Source organism: Haliotis rubra, unplaced genomic scaffold (assembly GCF_003918875.1).
Source record: "Haliotis rubra isolate DU_JTF1 unplaced genomic scaffold, ASM391887v1 Scf82, whole genome shotgun sequence".
NCBI classification, from domain to species: domain Eukaryota; kingdom Metazoa; phylum Mollusca; class Gastropoda; order Lepetellida; family Haliotidae; genus Haliotis; species Haliotis rubra.
The window spans coordinates 965,012-986,654 of NW_025767546.1; the positions used below are offsets into that span (position 1 = coordinate 965,012).

Below are 21,643 nucleotides of genomic sequence, written 5' to 3' on the forward strand. Positions count from 1 at the left end.
TTTTACGAGTGTCACTAGATTGTTTGTTTCATAAAAAGGTCAAACAATTTACAGTTTTCGATAACTTTGTATGAATGCGAAAAGATTTCAAAATAGCTTTACCTCTGTTATTTTAGCAACCAAAAACATGGCCGACAGTGAGAAGGTGAGAGTTGTGCATAACGTGTTAAATACCGATATTTAGCTGGAAACAATTACATTTTGACATTTCACTTATGGGCGATTTATTGCAAGTTTTTTGTATCATACCCAAATATGTCAGCAATAAGTGAGTCTATTATTATCATCCATAAATAATAAATACTAAAATAGATAGAAACGAATGAAATAGTTATGAAACAAAATCACACCTAAGTGGGTTTTGTAAAGAGTCAAATGTGCCAGCATATTTTACCTGGCTTATACAAATGTGTGCGTTTCTTCTGTCCTACTGTAGTTATCAAATATGTCAGCAATAAGTGAGTCTATTATTATCATCCATAAATAATAAATACTAAAATAGATAGAAACGAATGAAATAGTTATGAAACAAAGTCACACCTAAGTGGGTTTTGTAAAGAGTCAAATGTGCCAGCATATTTTACCTGGCTTATACAAATGTGTGCGTTTCATCTGTCCTACTGTAGTTATCCTACTAGTCTAGATAATTGAAACAATGTGATCTCATTATCCCTGCATTCAATAAATGTTTGTTTATTGATTGTTGCAAAATATATGTTGCCAACTAGATAATATACATTTTTCAAAATTTTTGCAGGTTTTGAAACAGCTCTTAAGCAATAGAAGAATAAGGAAAGATAAAGATGTAGAAGAGCTTTACCTTTCTGACAAGTGAGATTATGTTTGTTTGTTTGTTTGTTTTACAAAATGGTACATGCACAAAGCATGTATTTTCTCGCGGACCCCAGTTTTTTTCATTGTTTGGTATAAAGACATAAAGAGGCTCGAAAACTCTAAGACACAATACACATCTTTGCTTGACAAGTATACTGCTGACACCATGGTCTAGCTGCACCCTTTAGGAGTTTTATGCAGGACTGATATTGATAAATAACAACAGCAAAATATATCATTAAAAATGTGATGTAATTGATTTTGTTTTTTATTAATGTATATGAAAGTAATGTTGATCTGAAATATTATATATTTTGTTGTTGTAAATCTCTGTTAAGTCATCCTTAAGCCAGTGCAATTGGCTAAAGAAACTGATGTACATGTATATAACAAAATAGATAGGGATTATTTCTCATATTTAGTCCAGATATGTACTGTTTATGCAGTAACCATGTTAACTGGAAATGTGTTTCATAAAGATACTGTCCATGGAAATGTGTTTCATAAATATGGTGTACATGGAAATGTTTCATAAAGGAGATTCTGAGATAAAACTTTTTATGATGTTTGTTTCAGAAGTCTAACAGAAGTATGTGATCTGCAGCGTTTTCATTATTTAAGATGTTTATGGCTCAATGGTAATAAGGTAAGCCCTTGACCACCATGACAGATATGTTCTGTAAAGACTGCGAGTTTTGGATTGCCTAGTGGTTAAAGTGTTCACTTGTCACACAAAAAATGCAGATTTAATTCTTCTCTTGGGTACTATGTGTGAAGCCTATTTCTGGTGTGCCCCTCTATGATACTACAGCAATAGGAACAGGGTGGTGTGATGTGGTAGCCCAGTGATGAAAAGTGGTGTAAATACATACACCATCTCTCCCTCATTCTGGGTTAGAAGTCCCCAGCATAACTATGCGTGTTATCAACCGGGATGAGAATTTTCCACAGGTATGTGGAATTCCACAGATTTGATCGTGCTGGGGTCATTCTTGTATATCGTCCCCCAAGATCCCCGGAGCATTGTCCTCGTTTTTCACTCATACCCATTCTCATCCCTGTTGTAAAAGTACTCAGACTTGATGACATGGTTCATTTCCTGTCTTTATTCCCCGAAAGTGTCAGACCTAGATTTGAATGTTGTCATACAGTGTGTCAAAGCTTAAATCATGTAAATGGCAATGGATTTGCTGGCATATCTAGTCTACAAGTATTCAGGTTTCATAGTAAAAAAAAAAATCCCCATTTTTAGTATTTATTTTTAGAAATGGGCCTCTCAAATTGTACCTATGTGGAGAATTAAATCCGGGTCTTCGACATGACGATCGAACGCTTTAACCACTAGGCTACCCCACCGCTCAATGCCTGTATGAAACAGTACAATCAAGTATCAGAGACTTGAAGTAAAGTCATCATTTTCAAGTCTTGATGGAAATTTAAAGGTAAAGTGATTATAGTCTAATGACAAGCTGCTTACTTCTTACGTAAATGTAAATGGCACATTGTGTGGAATTGTTTCTAAAATTGTAAGGTTTCATATCTTGTAGAAAACACATTTAACGGTAATTTAGATACTTGTCCACAGAAATGCTGAGAGTGATTTCCTTATTTAACTCCAGTCTACATGAAGTGTATATTTGTATGCATGGTACATAAGATTTTGATAGATGAATTAAATAATGTTTCAATGTTTTTATTTATATGTACATATATTACGTCACCAATCATTTTCTGAAGATTCCTTTGACAGCTACGGCAACTCAATTGTCTGAGTGAGAACTACCAGCTGTCCGAGCTATACCTTCACAACAATGAGCTGGTTGATATCACCGGGGCTCTCCGCCACTTGACATGTCTGCAGGTCCTCATGCTGCATAACAACCAGCTCACAAAGCTTGATCGGATCCTCACTGAGATTAACAAGATGCAGAGCTTGAAGACACTTAGTGAGTGCTAAAGTTATAAGGGCAGTTATCATCTGTGTCACAGTACAGTAACATTCCAATACTGTACTCCCAGCAGTTTAAACAATAGTGCTGCATGAGTCTCATTTATAGTCCATTTGACTTCATTTTAGACCGATGAATTGCTCACTAGCACAAACTCTAATAACTGCAATAAAACCAACTTTTGCACAGTCACATGAAATCGACAGGCCAACTCTGATGATTTGTCTCATAATTTTGGACACCAGAATATAAAGGTTGGTTAACAAACAATCATTATTTTGTTGTCACTTTTCACTATTTCTTACGAAGGGGCACCACTTGCTGGTAGAACAGCCAGGTGTACGAGTTGTACATGTGAAATTGAAATTTTACTGTACATGCTTGTTGATTACCTGGCTGCTTTACCAGCAAGTGCTCCCACCTCGTAAGAAATAGTGAAAAGTGACAACAAAATAATGATTGTTTGTTAAACAACTTTGTTATTCGGTTGTCCAAAATTATGAGACAAATCATCAGAGTTGGCCTGTCGATTTCATGTGACTGTGCAAAAGTTGGTTTTATTGCAGTTATTAGAGTTTGTGTTAGTGAGCAATTCATCGGTCTAAAATGAAGTCAAACGGACTATATCTCTTGATGTGGCTTTGTGGGCCTCGAGGGGAAGCACAGTTTTCATTAATTTTTCACCATTATTATGCTATTATTTTTGTTATTATTATGCTCATATTTGTATAGCGCCAATATCCATATCAGCTGCACAAAGGTTCTTTGATTTTACCTCGATCACAAATGGCACATTGTATTATAAAGCTCAACTCCCTGGGGATCATACAACTGTTACGGCCACTAGGCACACCAAGCTAATGTGGCTTTCCCATTCTTGGAGGTACTATAGGACACTCTAAGAACCATCAAGGACTTGTAACATTACTTCATTAGAATTAAAAGGAACTGTTGTAATGAGTGAGTGACTTTTGTTTTATGCCGCACTCAGCAATATTCCAGCTATATGGCGGCAGTCTGGAAATAATCGAGTCTGGACCAGACAATCCAGTGATCAACTGCATCAGCATCGATCTACACAATTGGGATATGATGATATGTGTCAACCAAGTCAGCGAACCTGACCACCCGATCCTGTTAGTCGCTTCCTACAACAAGCATCGCTTACTGAAGACCAATTCTAACCCCGGATCGGAACTGTTGTAAGAATAGCAGGTCCTGGCTTCACCTCACCATTTGTGGTCTATATAGTGCATTATCTTTACTCAGTAAACACTCAATGTTTGTATTGTTGATATGTTACAATGTTCTTTCACCTTCTGGTCATGTGTTACTCAGATTTATTCAACAATCCAGTGGCTCAAGAGAGTGGATACCGGCTGTTTGTGGTTTACTCTGTTCCATCTGTGGAGCTCTTGGATAGAAAAGGTAATAAGTGTCTCTTTGTCCCTGCTGTAAACAAGTATCATGAATCTTGTTAATATGCTGCATTTGTCAGCATTAAAATTCAGTTCTGGTTGTTCTAGCACTCATTGTGAGTCAACAGGGTTTAAAATGGTCAATGCATTTTTAAAAAAATCTATATCTCCTTTCTGATTTTTGTAGGTCTGGTAATTTTGATTATCCTGACATAAATTTATGAATTCAAGCTGTTCTTTATGTTCTGTGATGAATGTGCCAGATGAATGTAGCAGAGTTTGAGTTTCGTTGGTATGAACCAAGCTAAGTTATTATGTTAGAAACTAATTTTCACAGAGGTCTTAAAGTTGGAACGTGATAAGGCTAGGAAGATATATAATCAAGAACAAGAGAAGATCCGCGCGACACCATTGCCTTTGGTCGTAGATCAGATGGTCCTCCATTGCCGATCTATAATCCTCTTGACATCCACATCCCAGTCAGAGCAGGTGAGTCTTAGCACTATCACAAGATTTTTACAGGCACCTGGCACAAAAGAGCTGGTCTCCTGAATACTCAGAACTTTTTCATCTACTAACAGGCTTTTCATTTTAACATAAGATTTTGATGGACAGTATGTATCATTTTTATCATGTTCATACATTATGAGATTGGTAACATGATCACTGGGCTGTCACATCGACCAGTTACAACAGTTTTATGTTGGAAGATAGTGTGTGGAATCAAGGTTAAACTAGAGTCATCTGTCAAAAAACGTATCCCCCAGTCGGATACAAATTGCAAGTGGAGTTTGGCGACTTATAGCCCAGTTTTGGTTCATTGCCATTGGATACAAATAGTCTAGTGAAGAAAAATATAATGCTGTTTGGATCTTTCAATATCCCATATCATCAAAAGGCACCACTTCGCCACTAGACTGATATGTACTGCAGCTTCCATCAAGAAATATTTTGGTAAGGTTTGAGAGTCCTGCTCTGGAAAACATACAACGACAGATAGAGAGTATTATTCAGCATCTGATCACACACCCACACCCATTTTCAACTAAGATGTAATTAAATGAATAAGAAACACCATAATCACTGGATGCGTTGATGTGCCTAGAAAATAGTAGTACTTGTTAAATAATCTAGCTATCAGAATGGACACAGGTACTGTCTTAGAGATCATATGCTTGACCCACACATTGACCAGCGCATTGAGAGACTGCTGGCAATCACAAGATAGCTGAGTGTGACAATAAAAAAATAAGCCCATGTACGTTCTGTTTTTGAAGGAATGAAACACTGACATCATGATGACTTTGTTTCTACCTTGCAGATCCTGGAGATATTGGTAACAGCTACTTGAGAGATTGGTAAGTCTTGTTGATAGGTCCCCGTAAGTAGGTCAAGGCACTTCGCTAGACCTTATTACTCCTGTGACAAACAACGTACACTTGGTCCGGTCTAGTAAAGTCATATTTGGTGGTCGTGCAATTTGGAGTGAGTGAGTGAGTTCAGTTTTACGCCGCACTCAGCAATATTCCAGCTATATGACGGCGGTCTGTAAATAATCGAATCTGGGCCAGACAATCCAGTGATCAACAGCATGAGCATCGATTTGCTCAATTGGGAACCAATGACATGTGTCGACCAAGTCAGCAAGCCTGAACACCCGATCCCGTTAGTCGCCTCTTACGACAAGCATGCATTACTGAAGATCAATATTCTAACCCGGACCTTCTCGGGTACGCGCAATTTAGAACCAGAACTGGTTCTTGAATATACGCTTTTCACCAGAAATATGGTACCAGAAGTATGCTGGGTTCCGTCTTGCATATCACAAGCTGGCGCACACAAAGGGAGTAGCACCTCACGAGACTTACAGGCCCTTTAGGACATGTAAATAAGATTCTCACAAACCTACATTCTAACTGATATCTGACACATGGGACTTAAGTTTGCAGAGTTTAATTACCTAAGTTAGCGTTTTTCCTTTAGAAAGAAATAATAAGAATATATACAGATTTCTTGCTGAATTAACAAAAATATGTTTTATCTTATATTGGCAGCGTTCCTAATGAAGACCCAGAAGAGGCAGTAAATGCACGCCGCCTAAACAAGTCCATTGCAGTTTACACAAGCTTTGACTGGTCAAAGGTTCCCCGCATTAAAGCTCGAAGGACAGCTGAAGAGATGTTTGACTCTCCAGAGATCATCACACATGTGTATCGATGAAATAAGGTCATGATGTGAGATACAGAATAGCAATACTGCTACATTGCTGCAGTGTATACCTTCACTCACTTGCAATACTACCAGCAGTTTTCTGTCACACAGTTTTGGTGTCTCTTCCAAAAGTCCAACTGAATGTAACATTCAACAGTTGCAATTTCAATTTACAATGATTGAATCGAGACAACTCAGCTATAATATTCAAGATCTTGGTACTCTTCAATTTAGTTAATATAACTGTCAGATCTTACTATGATTTGTGCATTTTTACTGACAGCCAGTTGGGGGATTTCTCTTTACAAAATCAAAAGAGTCTTAAAAATCAACAAAAATATTTTTCAGAATCACTGAAAACAATGTCCAGTATTATCTTCCGTGGTTGTGCATTTAATGCAGTGATTAATTGGGTTATTTCCTTTTATGATTCAGTGTTGATCATGGTTATCGTCTCCTGTTAGTTATCATGACTAGGTGATTTCAGTATGTTTTGAAGTGTTACTATTTTGAGTTTGTTACAAGTGAACTTTAACGTTCATCTCCATTAAACATTACATAACATGGGCTACTTCACCAAATTAAATGCTAGCCAGTATTACAGTTTTCCAGTATCTGTTTCACAGTATTATTAAAAGAAAGCCAGTATTGGATTACTCTAGCCATTGCATGTGATATATTTTTCATAAATGTATGTTTGATATTTGCATGATTATTCTTATTTAGACTGAAGTCTACATAATCAGTATTAACATTGATGTGATTTGATGCTGTAACAAATCAGTTCCTACTAACAGTATTTAACAGTATTGTTTTCAGTAGTCATTGATAATTCTGACCATTTATATGCTCTATATTCTTTCAAGAGCATTTCTTATAACATATGAATTTTATATATACTGAATTTGCAATACAATTAACATATAAATATCTATATATTTAGAATCACCGCTTCTAAAAATGCATTTTGTTCCTACCATTTCTACATGGATCTTGTTTATATATTTTACACATAGCATTTCTGTAATAAAATATGGCTTGCAACATGCCTTCTGAATCTTTTTGCAGTGATGTTTCAACACATTTCAGGACAAAAGAAAGAAGAGATACTGACTGTGATCACTCGAGTTTCTGCCCCCCACAAAACCACAGCTTGTGACTTTCTTTCAAATAATGTTGAGGAAACACAACATGTGTATGATACACCATTTATGTACATATTCCAGTCATACAATCATACAAACACAAATAATCCCATATAAACATCCACCCCTTGTGGTAGAACCTAGCATGATTAATACAAGACATTGTACACACACAAACATGTTCATGAGCCAAGATAGACTGGTAAGTAATGAAAATGACTAATCCACCAACCACATCACAAGCTGTACCTGGACGTACTGCTGTAAAGTATGTTACCGACACATTAATACACATCAACACTAACATAGGATTGTTTCCTGTTCTCAGCTTTCACTGTGACTCAATACATGTCCTCTGAGAGTAATTTACCCCCAGAATACTTCCTTGTCGAACAACTTGGCACCGACTCAATCAAGTCCTGATGCAGCCCATTCATGCCTCATGTAAAATTCATTCATGGCAGTCAAACGAATCAGTGATGATGAAATCAGAAATCAGCAGAATCATTCTTCATACTTCCTGCAAAATTGAATAACAGGAGTCAAATTGTGTCCATGTTCACACTTCAAGGGCTTTCAGTATTGCATCCCTCTCCTTCAAAGCTTTCTGTGCTCCATCTTTTTTCCTTCTTTGTTGGTGTTTTCTTCTTCTGTTTAGCTGCCTGAATCTTTCGATAGGCTTCCATCACCTAGATAAACAGAATCGAAGATCAGATCAGTTCTACTAGCATGGTTTTAGGTACACACAAACACAGGCAGTGGGACAGTGAATGTAGTTATATGCTCAAGTATGCAATATTCCACCTACATAAAAGCGGCCTTTAAAAAATAGGTTTGGACAGAGTCTGAAGATACATTCGTGTCATACATGGCCTGAGCCATCTGATACCCAGGCATGTAAAAAATAAACATGGCCAGGTATAATATACCATAATATACTAATCTTAAATTGTTATTTCTTTGACTGAATGAAATTTGATGATTGTCCATGCATGCTTTTCTTTCATTCATACTTAACCCTGACAATACAGATATCGTATATAAAGATTTAAAGTGCTACATCCTAAGAGACTCAAATTCCATAATATTCTCAGGTTTTGCACATAGGAAACTTTTATTTTGAAATAACAGCTGAGAGATAGTCACTCTTCATCTGTAGTGGCCAGCTTGACTCTTTTAAGATGTCTCTGCACTCGACATGTAGTACTTGGGACCTAAGGTGGAGAAAGACCCCATGTACTGACCTCTGCATCAGCTGCTGCCAACTTCTTCCTCATCTCCTGTCTCGCCATCTCCTCCTTGGCAAGCTTGTACAGTGTTTTAGTGATTGTTACATTTCGCTGGCTCAGTGCCTTCAGTTCTTGCTGCTTGCGTCGCAGCTCTGCAAGTATCTCATCGTCTGGGTTGTCTTCCACCTTATCATCTATCTCTATCAAACCTAGAATGAAACATCACTACTGGTCACCATACCGTTATCTGATTCATTGTCATCATACTGACAGGTGTGGTATGATACTCTAGCTGTCTAACACAAAGATGAGTGAGTGAATATTATTTCACCAAATGATCAACAATGTTCCTGTTCCAGCAGTTGACTGACCTTGTTCTTCAAGCTCTCGTTTAATCCTTCTCTCTAAGTGGGCTGGGTTAACAATGTTCAGCTGTTTGGCCAGCATGCGTGGGGAGATGGCAGGTGCTTCCTCAGCAGATTCTAAAGAGACAAGTCGCAAACAATCCATGTTTAATTTCTGACACAACAGTTGATTCACATAAAAGAGTAACCAAATTCAACTGACAAAAACATAGAAAAAGGGCGGTACTGACCTTTGCCCCCAGCAATGTCCGCTAGGGAGTCATCTATAGGGGTCATGATGTTCTCCTCGATCAGCGCAGCCACCAGGCGCTGGGTCAGGTGTCCGAATGGGGACTCATCAAGGTTACTGGTCAACAATTACAAGCACACATTACAACTTATCAAATCAGTTTTGAATGCAATGGCAATCATTCATTTCTCAAACATAAAGCTGATGGTTCCCCAAAGATTTATTTGCTCACAAGTGTCTTACTTTGCTTCAGCCTTCTTGAGCAATGTAGCTGTTTCAGTGGGACTCATGACAGAGTTGTTGTGATTGGAGTTGGAATTTCGCTTCTTGTCATTGATCTTGGCACCTGGAACATACAAACATGTAGATGATGATAGTGTGAATATCCAATGACTGTCAAAAGTATAGATATCAACACACTTTAGCATTATATTGTCAGTTATTTTACATCTGTAATTATTGTAAAATTTCTATGTTAAACAAATAAATACCCATTAACACAGAGTACCCTATATGTATCACCTCCCACCCCCCTCTCCCACTCTGCTCACCATCTCTCTGCTCCTCCTTGAAGGCCTCCTCCGCCCACCTCTCAGTGTAGTGTTTCCCCAGGGCGGGGATCTTGTATCCCCTCCCACCCCATCCCCAGGCCCCCACTCTGCTCACCATCTCTCTGCTCCTCTTTGAGGTCCTCCTCCGCCCACTTCTCAGTGTAGTGTTTCCCCAGGGTGGTGATCTTGTATCCCCTCCCACCCCATCCCCAGCCCCCACTGCTCACCATCTCTCTGCTCCTCCTTGAAGGCCTCCTCAGCCCACCTCTCAGTGTAGTGTTTCCCCAGGGTGGTGATCTTGTATCCCCTCCCACCCCATCCCCAGCCCCCCCACTGCTCACCATCTCTCTGCTCCTCTTTGAGGTCCTCCTCCGCCCACTTCTCAGTGTAGTGTTTCCCCAGGGTGGTGATCTTGTATCCCTGCCCAGGCCCCCACTCTGCTCACCATCTCTCTGCTCCTCTTTGAGGTCCTCCTCCGCCCACTTCTCAGTGTAGTGTTTCCCCAGGGTGGTGATCTTGTATCCCTCCCACCCCATCCCCAGCCCCCACTGCTCACCATCTCTCTGCTCCTCCTTGAAGGCCTCCTCCGCCCACTACTCAGTGTAGTTTTTCCCCAGAGTGGGGATCTTGTATCCCCTCCCCAGGCCCCCACTCTGCTCACCATCTCTACCCATGAAGGTCTGGGTTAGAATATTGATCTTCAGTAACCCATGCTTATCGTAAGAGGCGACTAACAGGATCGGGTGGTCAGGCTCGCTGACTTGGTTGACACATGTCATCGGTTCCAATTGCGCAGATCGATGCTCATGCTGGAATATTGCTGAGTGCGACGTAAAACTAAACTCACTCACTCATTCGGCATCTCTCTGATCCTCCTTGAGGTCCTCCTCCGCCCACTTCTCAGTGTAGTGTTTCCCCAGGGTGGGGATCTTGTATCCCCTAGCACCCAATCCCCAGGCCCCCACTCAGCTCACCATCTCTCTGCTCCTCCTTGAGGTCCTCCTCTGCCCACTTCTCAGTGTAGTGTTTCCCCAGGGCAGGGATCTTGTAGTACTCAGACTCGTCCTCATGTGACTTTAGTATTTCCTCCAGTAATTTCAAATCCTCATTTGAGATCTCCCCACAATAAGGCTCAACTGACACCCAGAAGCGGTTCACAGCATCGTTCTTTGGCAATTTGGGCAAATCCACTGGAGAGTCCACAAAATCAAATTCCTGATTCTTGGACTGAAACAGCATCAAAGGTACATTGAATCACACTGACATTATATTCTTGCAATAATACAATGACAGCACATTTAATAGGAGTTCATGCTTAACCACATCTAAAAACACACAATCTTTTCATCAACAGATTTCTTGAATTTTGAAATTTGTTGTTTTGAGAAGTATAACTGCTATTGTCTGAAACAAACCTACGCAATATTTCAAATAAACCAATGCCATAACCATAATGATCTCCATTAAAGATTTAAATAATGCTTATACTTTGATATAAGTGCAGTACACCACAATACACTGGTGTCTTTTAGCATAACTCTTTACACTGCTAGTCAGTACAACCATGTATCGAGGCATACAATATCACATGTATAACAAAATGAGAGTTAAAAAAGCACAAACTTTATCACTCGAATTAAATGACAGCACTGAGTGGTGATATCGCATGCAAAATACATACAAAAAAATTATTACTATCAGTATGCCTAACTACAATCATAATGAAACACTTCTAACCAGTTTGCTGCCTCCCACCTGTGTGACTTTACTCTTAGGTCTGCTCGGTGGGGGTGGGGTAACACTAGAACTCTTCCCATTACTGTCTTTGAACTTCTTGCTGGGCTTGTCCTCGCCTCCTCCCTTCCCTCTCTTGCCCGGATGTGGGGGTCTCTGGTTGCTGGAGGGAGAGGATATACATCTACTTTGGAACCAGTCACCATTGTCAGTCATTGTTATCATTTTAAAGCATGTGCTATTATATATACAAATATGATTGCAACACTTGTAGAAAGACATCTTTATGTGCTTTTACTTGAAGAAAGGGATCTTTATATGTTATGGTTGGGAGTAATCAATTGAGATGAAATTCCCTTATAGCACACAACACCGGTTTTGAAACATCTACACTGCATTGAATGTAACTTGAATATGAACCCACATATGTTGCGATTTATTACACAAAGGCTACAGCCAAAGAGATCATACTGAACCAGTTCATGACTAGAGCGATAATCTAAGCCTCATTTGGGGATACAGCAAAGTTTGGTACGAGCTGTACTGAGAGAATAATGTGCCCACAAAACAAATCGCATCTTCCAAAGGTAACAAACATTTTGAAAATTGTAACAAGTGCCACATATTTGTCATTCTTATAAGCACCAGTCTCTTGAGAACAATATCAAAGTTGCTTGGTCCCAACACATTTACAATCTATAAACATTTGATTCAGGTTACAGCGATTTACTGTACAGGTCTGTGAATTTTATGGAGAAACATCATCTGAATTACAAAAACGGTACGACAGTGTTGGTGTTATAATGACATAAATCCCAAGATTTTGCCTGTGACAGAAACTTTCACCATTACCTGTTTGCCTGGCGTTGGCTTCTTGTCTTTCTTATCCTGCCAATTGACCAGGATCTGAATCTCACTCTCCAACAACTTCAGCCTCTTGCCTGCAGCTGCCAGCAGCGTTTCCAGGTCAGTCTGGATACTGCTTATCTCATCAATATTCACCCCATCCTCCTCACTCCTTTCTAGAACTGTAAAGGGATATAAACAGTGCTTTGTGAGGTGTTCCCATACCTCCTAAAAATTGAGGGGGATTAATAGAATATTTGATGAGTATGTGCTAATACTATTGCAGGTGAGAGTTCAGTTTGGAATGTTTTCTCATGAATGTGACACTGACACACATACTCTCATCTTCCAGAAGTTGTAAAGTCCTTTGAATGACTACAGTCAATGCTTTAATGGTCCTGGTTGATTGACCACCCCTTAACACTGTTTTAATCATGCAGTTTCTCACAATCAATACTGTACCATTAGTAAGCTTTGGACAGTCTTTAGTATGGTCAACAGGCTGAAGGTCTGGGAATTGAAGAGGACAGCAATCTCCCTTTGATTCCTGCATGCCTTTTCCTTTACCTTTCATTATATGCTATTGAAACACTGAAATGTGAACACATTATCAATCAGAGCATAGCCCCTCTTTTAATAGAACACCAATTACACTACCAGTATGCAAATTATTACAAATGCTACAGAATGCATTGTTATGGTAAGATCCCCCAGTACTACAGTTGATTGTGCACAACAAACAAACCGTTCCTTTGTTTTATAATTTATTTACATGAATCATTTACTAATAGCACTGCATATATGTATGCTCATATCATCCTTATATTATGGACTTGTTGTTTTCTCTCAGAACACATGAACAGCATTTCGTTAACTTATCCTTGATAAAATATGTATATCTTCAAAAACAAACCATCATCCAAGTATTTACAATATTTGTGTAACGCAATATACCTCAATACAGATCGGGCAACAACTGCTGTCCAAACACAAATAGTTTGATGATATATAGTTTATTGTCTTCACATGTATTTTCTCCTTATCATGGCTTATGTCGAGTTTAGTCACTGTCACTATAATATTGTGCTTGCAAGCCACAACATTAACAAACTTGTCGTGTTAATAACTAACTCTGTGAGTATCATATGCCTACTGTATAAGGGTTTAATGAAATCAAAGGTGTAATTCCGTGTTAAAAGCGATAGGCAGCTGTCCACTTCTTATCACTGTATTAGTGCTCATCATTTGGCTCAGCGACATCACTTACCGGAGTGTCACTGTTGACTTTACAGTTTCTCCATTGCGTATAGGATGTATGTACCATGCAAATATACTGATTTGTTTATGAATAGGAGTATATCTATAGCGTCGGTTTCTGCTTAAGGAGCAGCATCATTAGGTATAATAGCTGCAGACATTCTCATGTACAGTTGCATATCACGAACAAAGCTGCAGGTGGACTGGCGGCCATTTTGAGCACACAACAACCAATGACAGTAAAGCTTCTATAGTTATTCCACCAATCAGCGTTGTGGACGCAAAGAAAACACCAACAATGGGTTATTTTGTGAAGTTGGAGCAAAAAGTAGAAACTTTTGCATTTCAAACACGCCTGATCACCTTATTTTTTCAGGTAAGTAAATTTTTATCATCCGTATACGCTTGTCAAAAAGATTTGATCCATATTTGCTTGCGTTATGATGGAGAACAGGTGCTTGTTTTGACCGGCGACAGAGCCCAAATCCGAATCGGCCTTGCCATGCTTGCACAACGCAGGCCGTTATCATTTGAAAGAATGGTTAAACCACCACTTGTTGCACTTCCACACTTCTTAAATGTCAAAACAGTACTACAACAACTATAGTTACTATAACGCGGGTGTCTAATAACACGGGGGGTCATCCATGGACCCAAGACCCGCGTTATGGATGACTGTACTACGGTATATCAATTACAAACATGTATGTCATAGGCGCCCGGCTCTGATATATTTATAAGTATGACCTATATATATAAGATCTTATATCTTATATATATAGGTCATAATTATTATATATATATATAGGTCATACTTATAAATATATCAGAGCCGGGCGCCTATGATGTATGTGTCAATTAATCAGTAAGTGTATTAATCAAAGTGTATGATGATGATTTTATAATCCATGTTTGGGGTTCAATCACAAGAAAGATGACAAAAAAAATTTATGGACATACAACTTCTTTTATTCTGTAAAGAGCGACTGTGAAGTTAGTATCCATAAAAAATTGTCATCATTCTTCATCAACTCAACTTCTAATATGCCCATCAAAGAAGATACAATCACAAAATTGCAGCCTATACTTTGCAGGAATGTATTCTATCTTCCAGGTGATCTTCAATGCTGTTATTCCCGACCATGATGCTGACGTTTTCAACCCTCCAGCATCCCCAACCCACAACCAGACAGCAGTGGACAGCATCATGGACATCGGGGTGGGTGGATTGAGAAGATGGGATGCAGTGTACTTCATCCATGTTGCAGAACATGGTTACATCTATGAGAACGCTGTAGCTTTCTTCCCCCTGTACCCAGTCATTGTGGGGAAAATTGCCGATGTTTGTTACTGCTTCTCATTTGCAGGTCAAATCATGTCCAAATTAAACCTCTGCTTAATCATCGGAGTGGCACTGAATGTCTACCTCTTCACCAAGGCAGCCTCTACACTGTTCCACTTGGGAGTCCAGGTTCTCAAAGATGAGAAATTAGCATACAAGGCAGCCCTGTTGTTCTGCATCACCCCAGCCAGCATCTTCATGACAGCTCCCTACTCAGAATGTGTTTTTAGCTACCTCTTCTTCTCCGGGCTGCTGGCTTTTGCCAGTGGTGACACAATGAAGGCAGCATTTTGGTTTGGACTAAGTACATGTACAAGATCAAATGGCCTATTAGCAATTGGGTTCATCTTGTTCAGGAGAGTTAAGGGATTTATGTCCAGTATGCAACAAGTGACAAAAGCTAGATTTGAGACTGTGACTGAAAAGGGGATGATGATGGTGTCAATGACAAATCTATACCTGGCTCCAGTCATTGTTGCGATTGTGCTGTGTGCTGGCCCATTCTGTTTGTATCAATATTACATTTACAGAATATTCTGTTTGTCAAATGATGCAGATTTACCACAGCACCTAATTCGCTATGGTCGCTCCCAGAAGTACCATTTAGTTGGTGATGCTCCATCACCATGGTGTTCACAGTTACTTCCCTTGTCCTACAACTACATCCAGAAGCAGCACTGGGGTGTGGGTTTTCTCCAGTACTACGAGCTGAAGCAGGCCCCCAACTTCTTGCTGGCCACCCCCATGCTGGTGCTGAGTGTGTGTGCCTGCATATACTACTACAGACTCAACACATCCTGCTGCCACAGACTCGGCATGGTGCAGGAGGGGCAGACAGACAAGAAGACGGATCTACAGAAAGGAAACTTTGGCTTCAAGAACACCAGACTTTTCATCTATGTAGGGCACCTGCTATTCACCACTGTCTTTGGGATTTTCTTTGTGCACATTCAGGTAAGAATCTGTTAGTTAATGATTCTGGTATAGTATAGATAGACAGTTCTTTGCATCAAGAAATATTATCATCCTCATCGAAATACAGCATGAAACAGTGTCCATGGATTATTATCTATGTGAAACTATTGATATATGTTCGTTACCATGGTTACATCTACAAGTTGCTGTTAGCATGAAGCATAAACATATCACCACTTCAAGGAATGATATAGGATTTCAAAGTAGCAGCCAAAAACAGCAAATTGGGAAAATGTTTGTTTTTAACCCAACTGGGAATTTTTTATCAGCTTCATGTTCTGTTATTGGAATTTTCTGACATTACATAAATTGCAATAATACAGGGTGAGTAGTAACAGTTCTGACTGATGAGGACCTTTCACAACACCAGGAGAGAACCTTAAATCAGTGGGATGCATGCACTCCATCATTGCCGGCAGAAGTGTGTGGACCATGGAGGGGCTCATGTTGAAAAACAGTTAGAAACCATCTCTGTCATAGCAGCTAGGGCTCTAATGATGCATTGAACTATCGATGGATTGCAATTATTGAGTCTCTGATACCAATTAATCAATGGTAGAAACGAAAAACTATCGATGCATCGATAGTAGGTGTGATTTATTACTGTCACAACAATTCGTCATGTTCTCTCATGAACACTTCCGTTGATAAATGTGCAGCGCAAAAGTACCAGATTCGCTCACTTTGATTTAGAGTTATCTGCCCCTGCTTAATTGAGTTATGTTTTAAGTGTTTACTCGAATTTGGTTTCAAGTTTCTTGTCAGTTTTTTAAAGAGACTGAAACTACTTCAACTGTTTTTTTATTTCATGTAAACTATACATTCATTTGAGAAATGACTTCAAATGAGACGATTCAAGGAGAAGAAAAAAACCTATTGCAATAGTATTAGTTGGTATTATAGTTGGTCGCAATAGACTATCGCTATTGCAGTATTATGTTGCAATAGACTATCGCTATTGCAGTATTATGTTGCAATAGACTATCGCTATTGCAGTATTATGTTGCAATAGACTATATTGCAGTATTATGTTGCAATAAACTATTATATTGCAGTATTATGTTGCAATAGACTATCGCTATTGCAGTATTATGTTGCAATAGACTATCGCTATTGCAGTATTATGTTGCAATAGACTATCGCTATTGCAGTATTATGTTGCAATAGACTATCGCTATTGCAGTATTATGTCGCAATAGACTATCGCTATTGCAGTATTATGTTGCAATAGACTATCGCTATTGCAGTATTATGTTGCAATAGACTATCGCTATTGCAGTATTATGTTGCAATAGACTATCGCTATTGCAGTATTATGTTGCAATAGACTATCGCTATTGCAGTATTATGTTGCAATAGACTATCGCTATTGCAGTATTATGTTGCAATAGACTATCGCTATTGCAGTATTATGTTGCAATAGACTATCGCTATTGCAGTATTATGTTGCAATAGACTCACTATTGCAGTATTATGTTGCAATAGACTATCGCTATTGCAGTATTATGTTGCAATAAACTATCGCTATTGCAGTATTATGTTGCAATAGACTATCGCTATTGCAGTATTATGTTGCAATAGACTATCGCTATTGCAGTATTATGTTGCAATAGACTATCGCTATTGCAGTATTATGTTGCAATAGACTATCGCTATTGCAGTATTATGTTGCAATAGACTATCGCTATTGCAGTATTATGTTGCAATAGACTATCGCTATTGCAGTATTATGTTGCAATAGACTATAAGCTATTGCAGTATTATGTTGCAATAGACTATCGCTATTGCAGTATTATGTTGCAATAGACTATCGCTATTGCAGTATTATGTTGCAATAGACTATCGCTATTGCAGTATTATGTTGCAATAGAGACTATTCGTATTTATTATGTTGCAATAGACTATCGCTATTGCAGTATTATGTTGCAATAGACTATCGCTATTGCAGTATTATGTTGCAATAGACTATCGCTATTGCAGTATTATGTTGCAATAGACTATCGCTATTGCAGTATTATGTTGCAATAGACTATCGCTATTGCAGTATTATGTTGCAATAGACTATCGCTATTGCAGTATTATGTGCAATAGACTATCGCTATTGCAGTATTATGTTGCAATAGACTATCGCTATTGCAGTATTATGTTGCAATAGACTATCGCTATTGCAGTATTATGTTGCAATAGACTATCGCTATTGCAGTATTATGTTGCAATAGACTATCGCTATTGCAGTATTATGTTGCAATAGACTATATTGCAGTATTATTGCAGTATTATGTTGCAATAGCATTATTGCAGTATTATGTTGCAATAGACTATCGCTATTGCAGTATTATGTTGCAATAGACTATCGCTATTGCAGTATTATATGCGCAATAGACTATAAGCTATTGCAGTATTATGTATTGCAATAGACTAATAGACTATTGTGTAGTATTATATGGCAATAGACTATCGCTATTGCAGTATTATGTTGCAATAGACTATATCGCTATTGCGGTATTATGTTTTGCAATAGACTATCGCTATTGCGGTAGTATGTTGCAATAGACTCGCTATTGCAGTATTATGTTGCAATAGACTATCGCTGTTATTGCAGTATTATGTTGCAATAGACTATCGCTATTGCAGTATTATGTTGCAATAGACTATCGCTATTGCAGTATTATGTTGCAATAGACTATCGCTATTGCAGTATTATGTTGCAATAGACTATCGCTATTGCAGTATTATGTTGCAATAGACTATCGCTATTGCAGTATTATGTTGCAATAGACTATCGCTATTGCAGTATTATGTCGCAATAGACTATCGCTATTGCAGTATTATGTTGCAATAGACTATCGCTATTGCAGTATTATGTTGCAATAGACTATCGCTATTGCAGTATTATGTTGCAAAAAACTATCGATATTGCAGTATTATGTTACAATAGACTATCGCTATTGCAGTATTATGTTGCAATAGACTATCGCTATTGCAGTATTATGTGCGCAATAGACTATTGCTATTGCAGTATTATGTCGCAATAGACTATCGCTATTGCAGTATTATGTTGCAATAGACTATCGCTATTGCAGTATTATGTTGCGATAGACTATCACTATTGCAGTATTATGTTGCAATAAACTATCGCTATTGCAATAGTTGTTTCCCCTCAGTAGTCACCCCTAATGGCAGTCAATCATAGACTCAGAACTTGTATCAAACTTGATGTGCAAATTTATGTATCATACATATTAAATCTATATTTATTTATTATAAAATATATCTGACTGTCCGCATGGCAGACTAAGGCTGAATATAAGCCTCAGTGTACCACTGAGAATGCCTAGATACATCCCTGACATTGCCCATCACTGCAAGGATATTAACAGTGGGGTCTAAGAATTTATTATTAACCTACTTTCATTTATTTGTTATTATTTTTCAGTCAATCTTTGGACATATATTTTGAGAATATTTCTATCCCAGGTAATGACCCGACTCCTTGCGTCCACCTCCCCTGTGATCTACTGGTTTGCTGCTCAGCTCATCACGGACAAGACCTACTATCAGAACTCCTCCAACAAGTACAACATTTTCTCACCACAAAGAGTCCAGCGCATTGAGACGGGGGCCAACCTGCAGCAGGCCCAGAAGGGGAACCTGCTCATTGACCAGATCTCAGACTTCTGGAAACAGAGCACCAACACCAAACTCGTGCTGGTCTACTTCATGTGTTACTTTGTAGTAGGGACAGCAGCTTTTGCCAACTTCCTCCCATGGACATAATTACACAGTTAATGTATTATAGAATAATACTATTACTTCACTGCCATGATAACCTGACATCACTAACAATAATCTCTACTGCTGCTACAGAGTGTTATATGTTGTCTTAGTTTGCTCTAGCTTTGGTTGTGATTTTGAGATATTGACCATATATTGGTCAAATGTACAAGTATGCTGCAGCCCCAGGTACTAGATATAACATCTCCATACAAAAACCTCCCTAAGGGACCATTCATAATTTATGGCTTGGGGTGTGTGTGAGTGTTTGTGTGATAATGGGTCACCCATTTTGTTCTGGGGAGGTCGGGGCAGCAATTTTGTGTACACGTGCAGTGTGTGCAATTTTGCACATAAAAATATTAAATGTATGCTTAAAAATAGGGGGTGTCATTGTACATGATATGCATAACAATCATCCCCCCAACCCTTGCCATAAATTATCAACAGTCCCTAACGGAAATACTGGTAGTTTTCACAATTCTGATTCAGTATCATCATAGGTTATTTAAGGACCTGTTCCAAGTTGTAAGGATGAAATGGTCAGATGGGGACAGAAGCCAGATGAGTAATTTCTCCAGTTGTAATGTGAAAGTCAAAGAATCCGATGTTAAGAATTTTGAAATGGTGCTTTTTAATATCAAGAGTATATTTTGTACTGTGAGGCACCACTTGCTGAAACTCTGCACATAAATTGGGTGTTCATTGCAGGTATGGATGTAATGCCTACATTTTACCAGTAATACCTGGTGATATTCAGTGTTCTGGCATTTTGACATTTGTTTATGACTTACATGACCATTATTCTAAAGGCAGCTAATATCATGATTGTTTCATTTATAGATGTTCATTGTGTCATGTTCCTCATGTGTCCATGTGTTAAGTATGTCTTGCTGATGTGATCAGGGAATCAGTTTGCTGTTTTGACAAGGCAACATCTTGGAATGTTTGGCCAAAGTTCAGAATTTTAAAAAATATTAATGTTTTTTCATGTCTTATGTTGGCAAGCAGGTAATAATACTTCAAGGTAGTCATTGTCCAAAGAATATGTAAGGGATAAGTGATACACATATCCTCTCACATTGAGGGTCAAGATATTAGAAAGACTATGTGTAATATTCATGCATAAATAATATTTTTAGGACTATGTTTTCAATGAACAGGGGTATTATATTTATTCAGCTGTGAACATGACATTTTCTCACTGGTGAATATACATGCATGACAAGCTGTGTAACAATGAATAAAAGCACTGTTCTGTAAGTGTGTGATCACGGTATTTGAGACAGAGTATCACCCACACACTACCTCACTATGTCTCACGCTGGCAATTGTGATTGTCAGACAAGTTGTACTGTGGAGAGATTTCCTGAAGAAATAAGATTTCAGACAAAATGTTGGCTGAAAGAAATTAAAATACTAGAATGTTTCATGTATTTTAATTTTGAGATTTATTTTTCTTAATTTTGTGTATTTTTCATGTTTGTGTATCTGCTACACTTTTAGCTGTTAATGGTCACATTAGTAATCAGTTACTAGATGGGTAGTTGTGTAATACTGCTTATGTTTGTTATCAGGTCATGTAGCCATTTTATATCACTATCTTAAACATCAGTTAGGGCTGATATGCAGTCTTTTTAAAATGCTATGAATCATTAGCTGGTACCATCAATATTATTTATACAATACAAATAAATAGTTCCATGAATATATAGTTGATGGGTTTGTTCTCATTAAAGCAGAGATTTCATAAGTTGACGCTGTGTTGACAGAAGTCTTTACTG

General features: G+C 38.4%; 3 protein-coding genes across 3 annotated transcripts; 2 read left to right on the forward strand and 1 right to left on the reverse strand.

Moving 5' to 3' along the window:
• Nucleotides 1-26: 26 nt before the first annotated feature.
• On the forward strand, nucleotides 27-7,517 carry LOC124261978 (leucine-rich repeat-containing protein 72-like). The gene is given in 9 exon segments (XM_046696336.1): nucleotides 27-145; nucleotides 758-831; nucleotides 1,411-1,480; nucleotides 2,585-2,780; nucleotides 4,122-4,211; nucleotides 4,539-4,600; nucleotides 4,603-4,690; nucleotides 5,523-5,559; nucleotides 6,256-7,517. Coding segments are annotated over 9 exon segments (858 nt in total). The 5' UTR covers nucleotides 27-70; the 3' UTR covers nucleotides 6,422-7,517.
• An 89-nt stretch (nucleotides 7,518-7,606) lies between these two features.
• LOC124261981 (transcriptional adapter 3-B-like) lies at nucleotides 7,607-13,976 on the reverse strand. The gene is given in 11 exon segments (XM_046696338.1): nucleotides 7,607-8,179; nucleotides 8,181-8,246; nucleotides 8,802-8,995; nucleotides 9,158-9,268; nucleotides 9,382-9,497; nucleotides 9,624-9,726; nucleotides 10,906-11,158; nucleotides 11,687-11,819; nucleotides 12,474-12,693; nucleotides 12,974-13,102; nucleotides 13,779-13,976. Coding segments are annotated over 10 exon segments (1,371 nt in total). The 5' UTR covers nucleotides 13,086-13,102; nucleotides 13,779-13,976; the 3' UTR covers nucleotides 7,607-8,116.
• Nucleotides 13,977-14,027: 51 nt separating this feature from the next.
• Nucleotides 14,028-20,190, forward strand: LOC124261977 (GPI mannosyltransferase 2-like). The gene is made up of 3 exons (XM_046696335.1): nucleotides 14,028-14,144; nucleotides 14,883-16,064; nucleotides 19,563-20,190. The coding sequence occupies exons 1-3, from the start codon at nucleotides 14,067-14,069 to the stop codon at nucleotides 19,860-19,862; spliced, it is 1,560 nt and encodes a 519-aa protein (XP_046552291.1). The 5' UTR covers nucleotides 14,028-14,066; the 3' UTR covers nucleotides 19,863-20,190.
• The last annotated feature ends 1,453 nt before the right edge of the window (nucleotides 20,191-21,643 follow it).

Excerpts from the sequence above, each read along its gene's own strand:
- LOC124261977 (XM_046696335.1), top strand. The coding sequence starts at position 14,067 with ATGGGTTATTTTGTGAAGTTGGAGCAAAAAGTAGAAACTTTTGCATTT. Across the intron at positions 14,145-14,882 it reads TGATCACCTTATTTTTTCAG|GTGATCTTCAATGCTGTTAT; the intron begins GTAAGTAAATTT and ends TCTATCTTCCAG. Across the intron at positions 16,065-19,562 it reads TTTTCTTTGTGCACATTCAG|GTAATGACCCGACTCCTTGC; the intron begins GTAAGAATCTGT and ends TTTCTATCCCAG.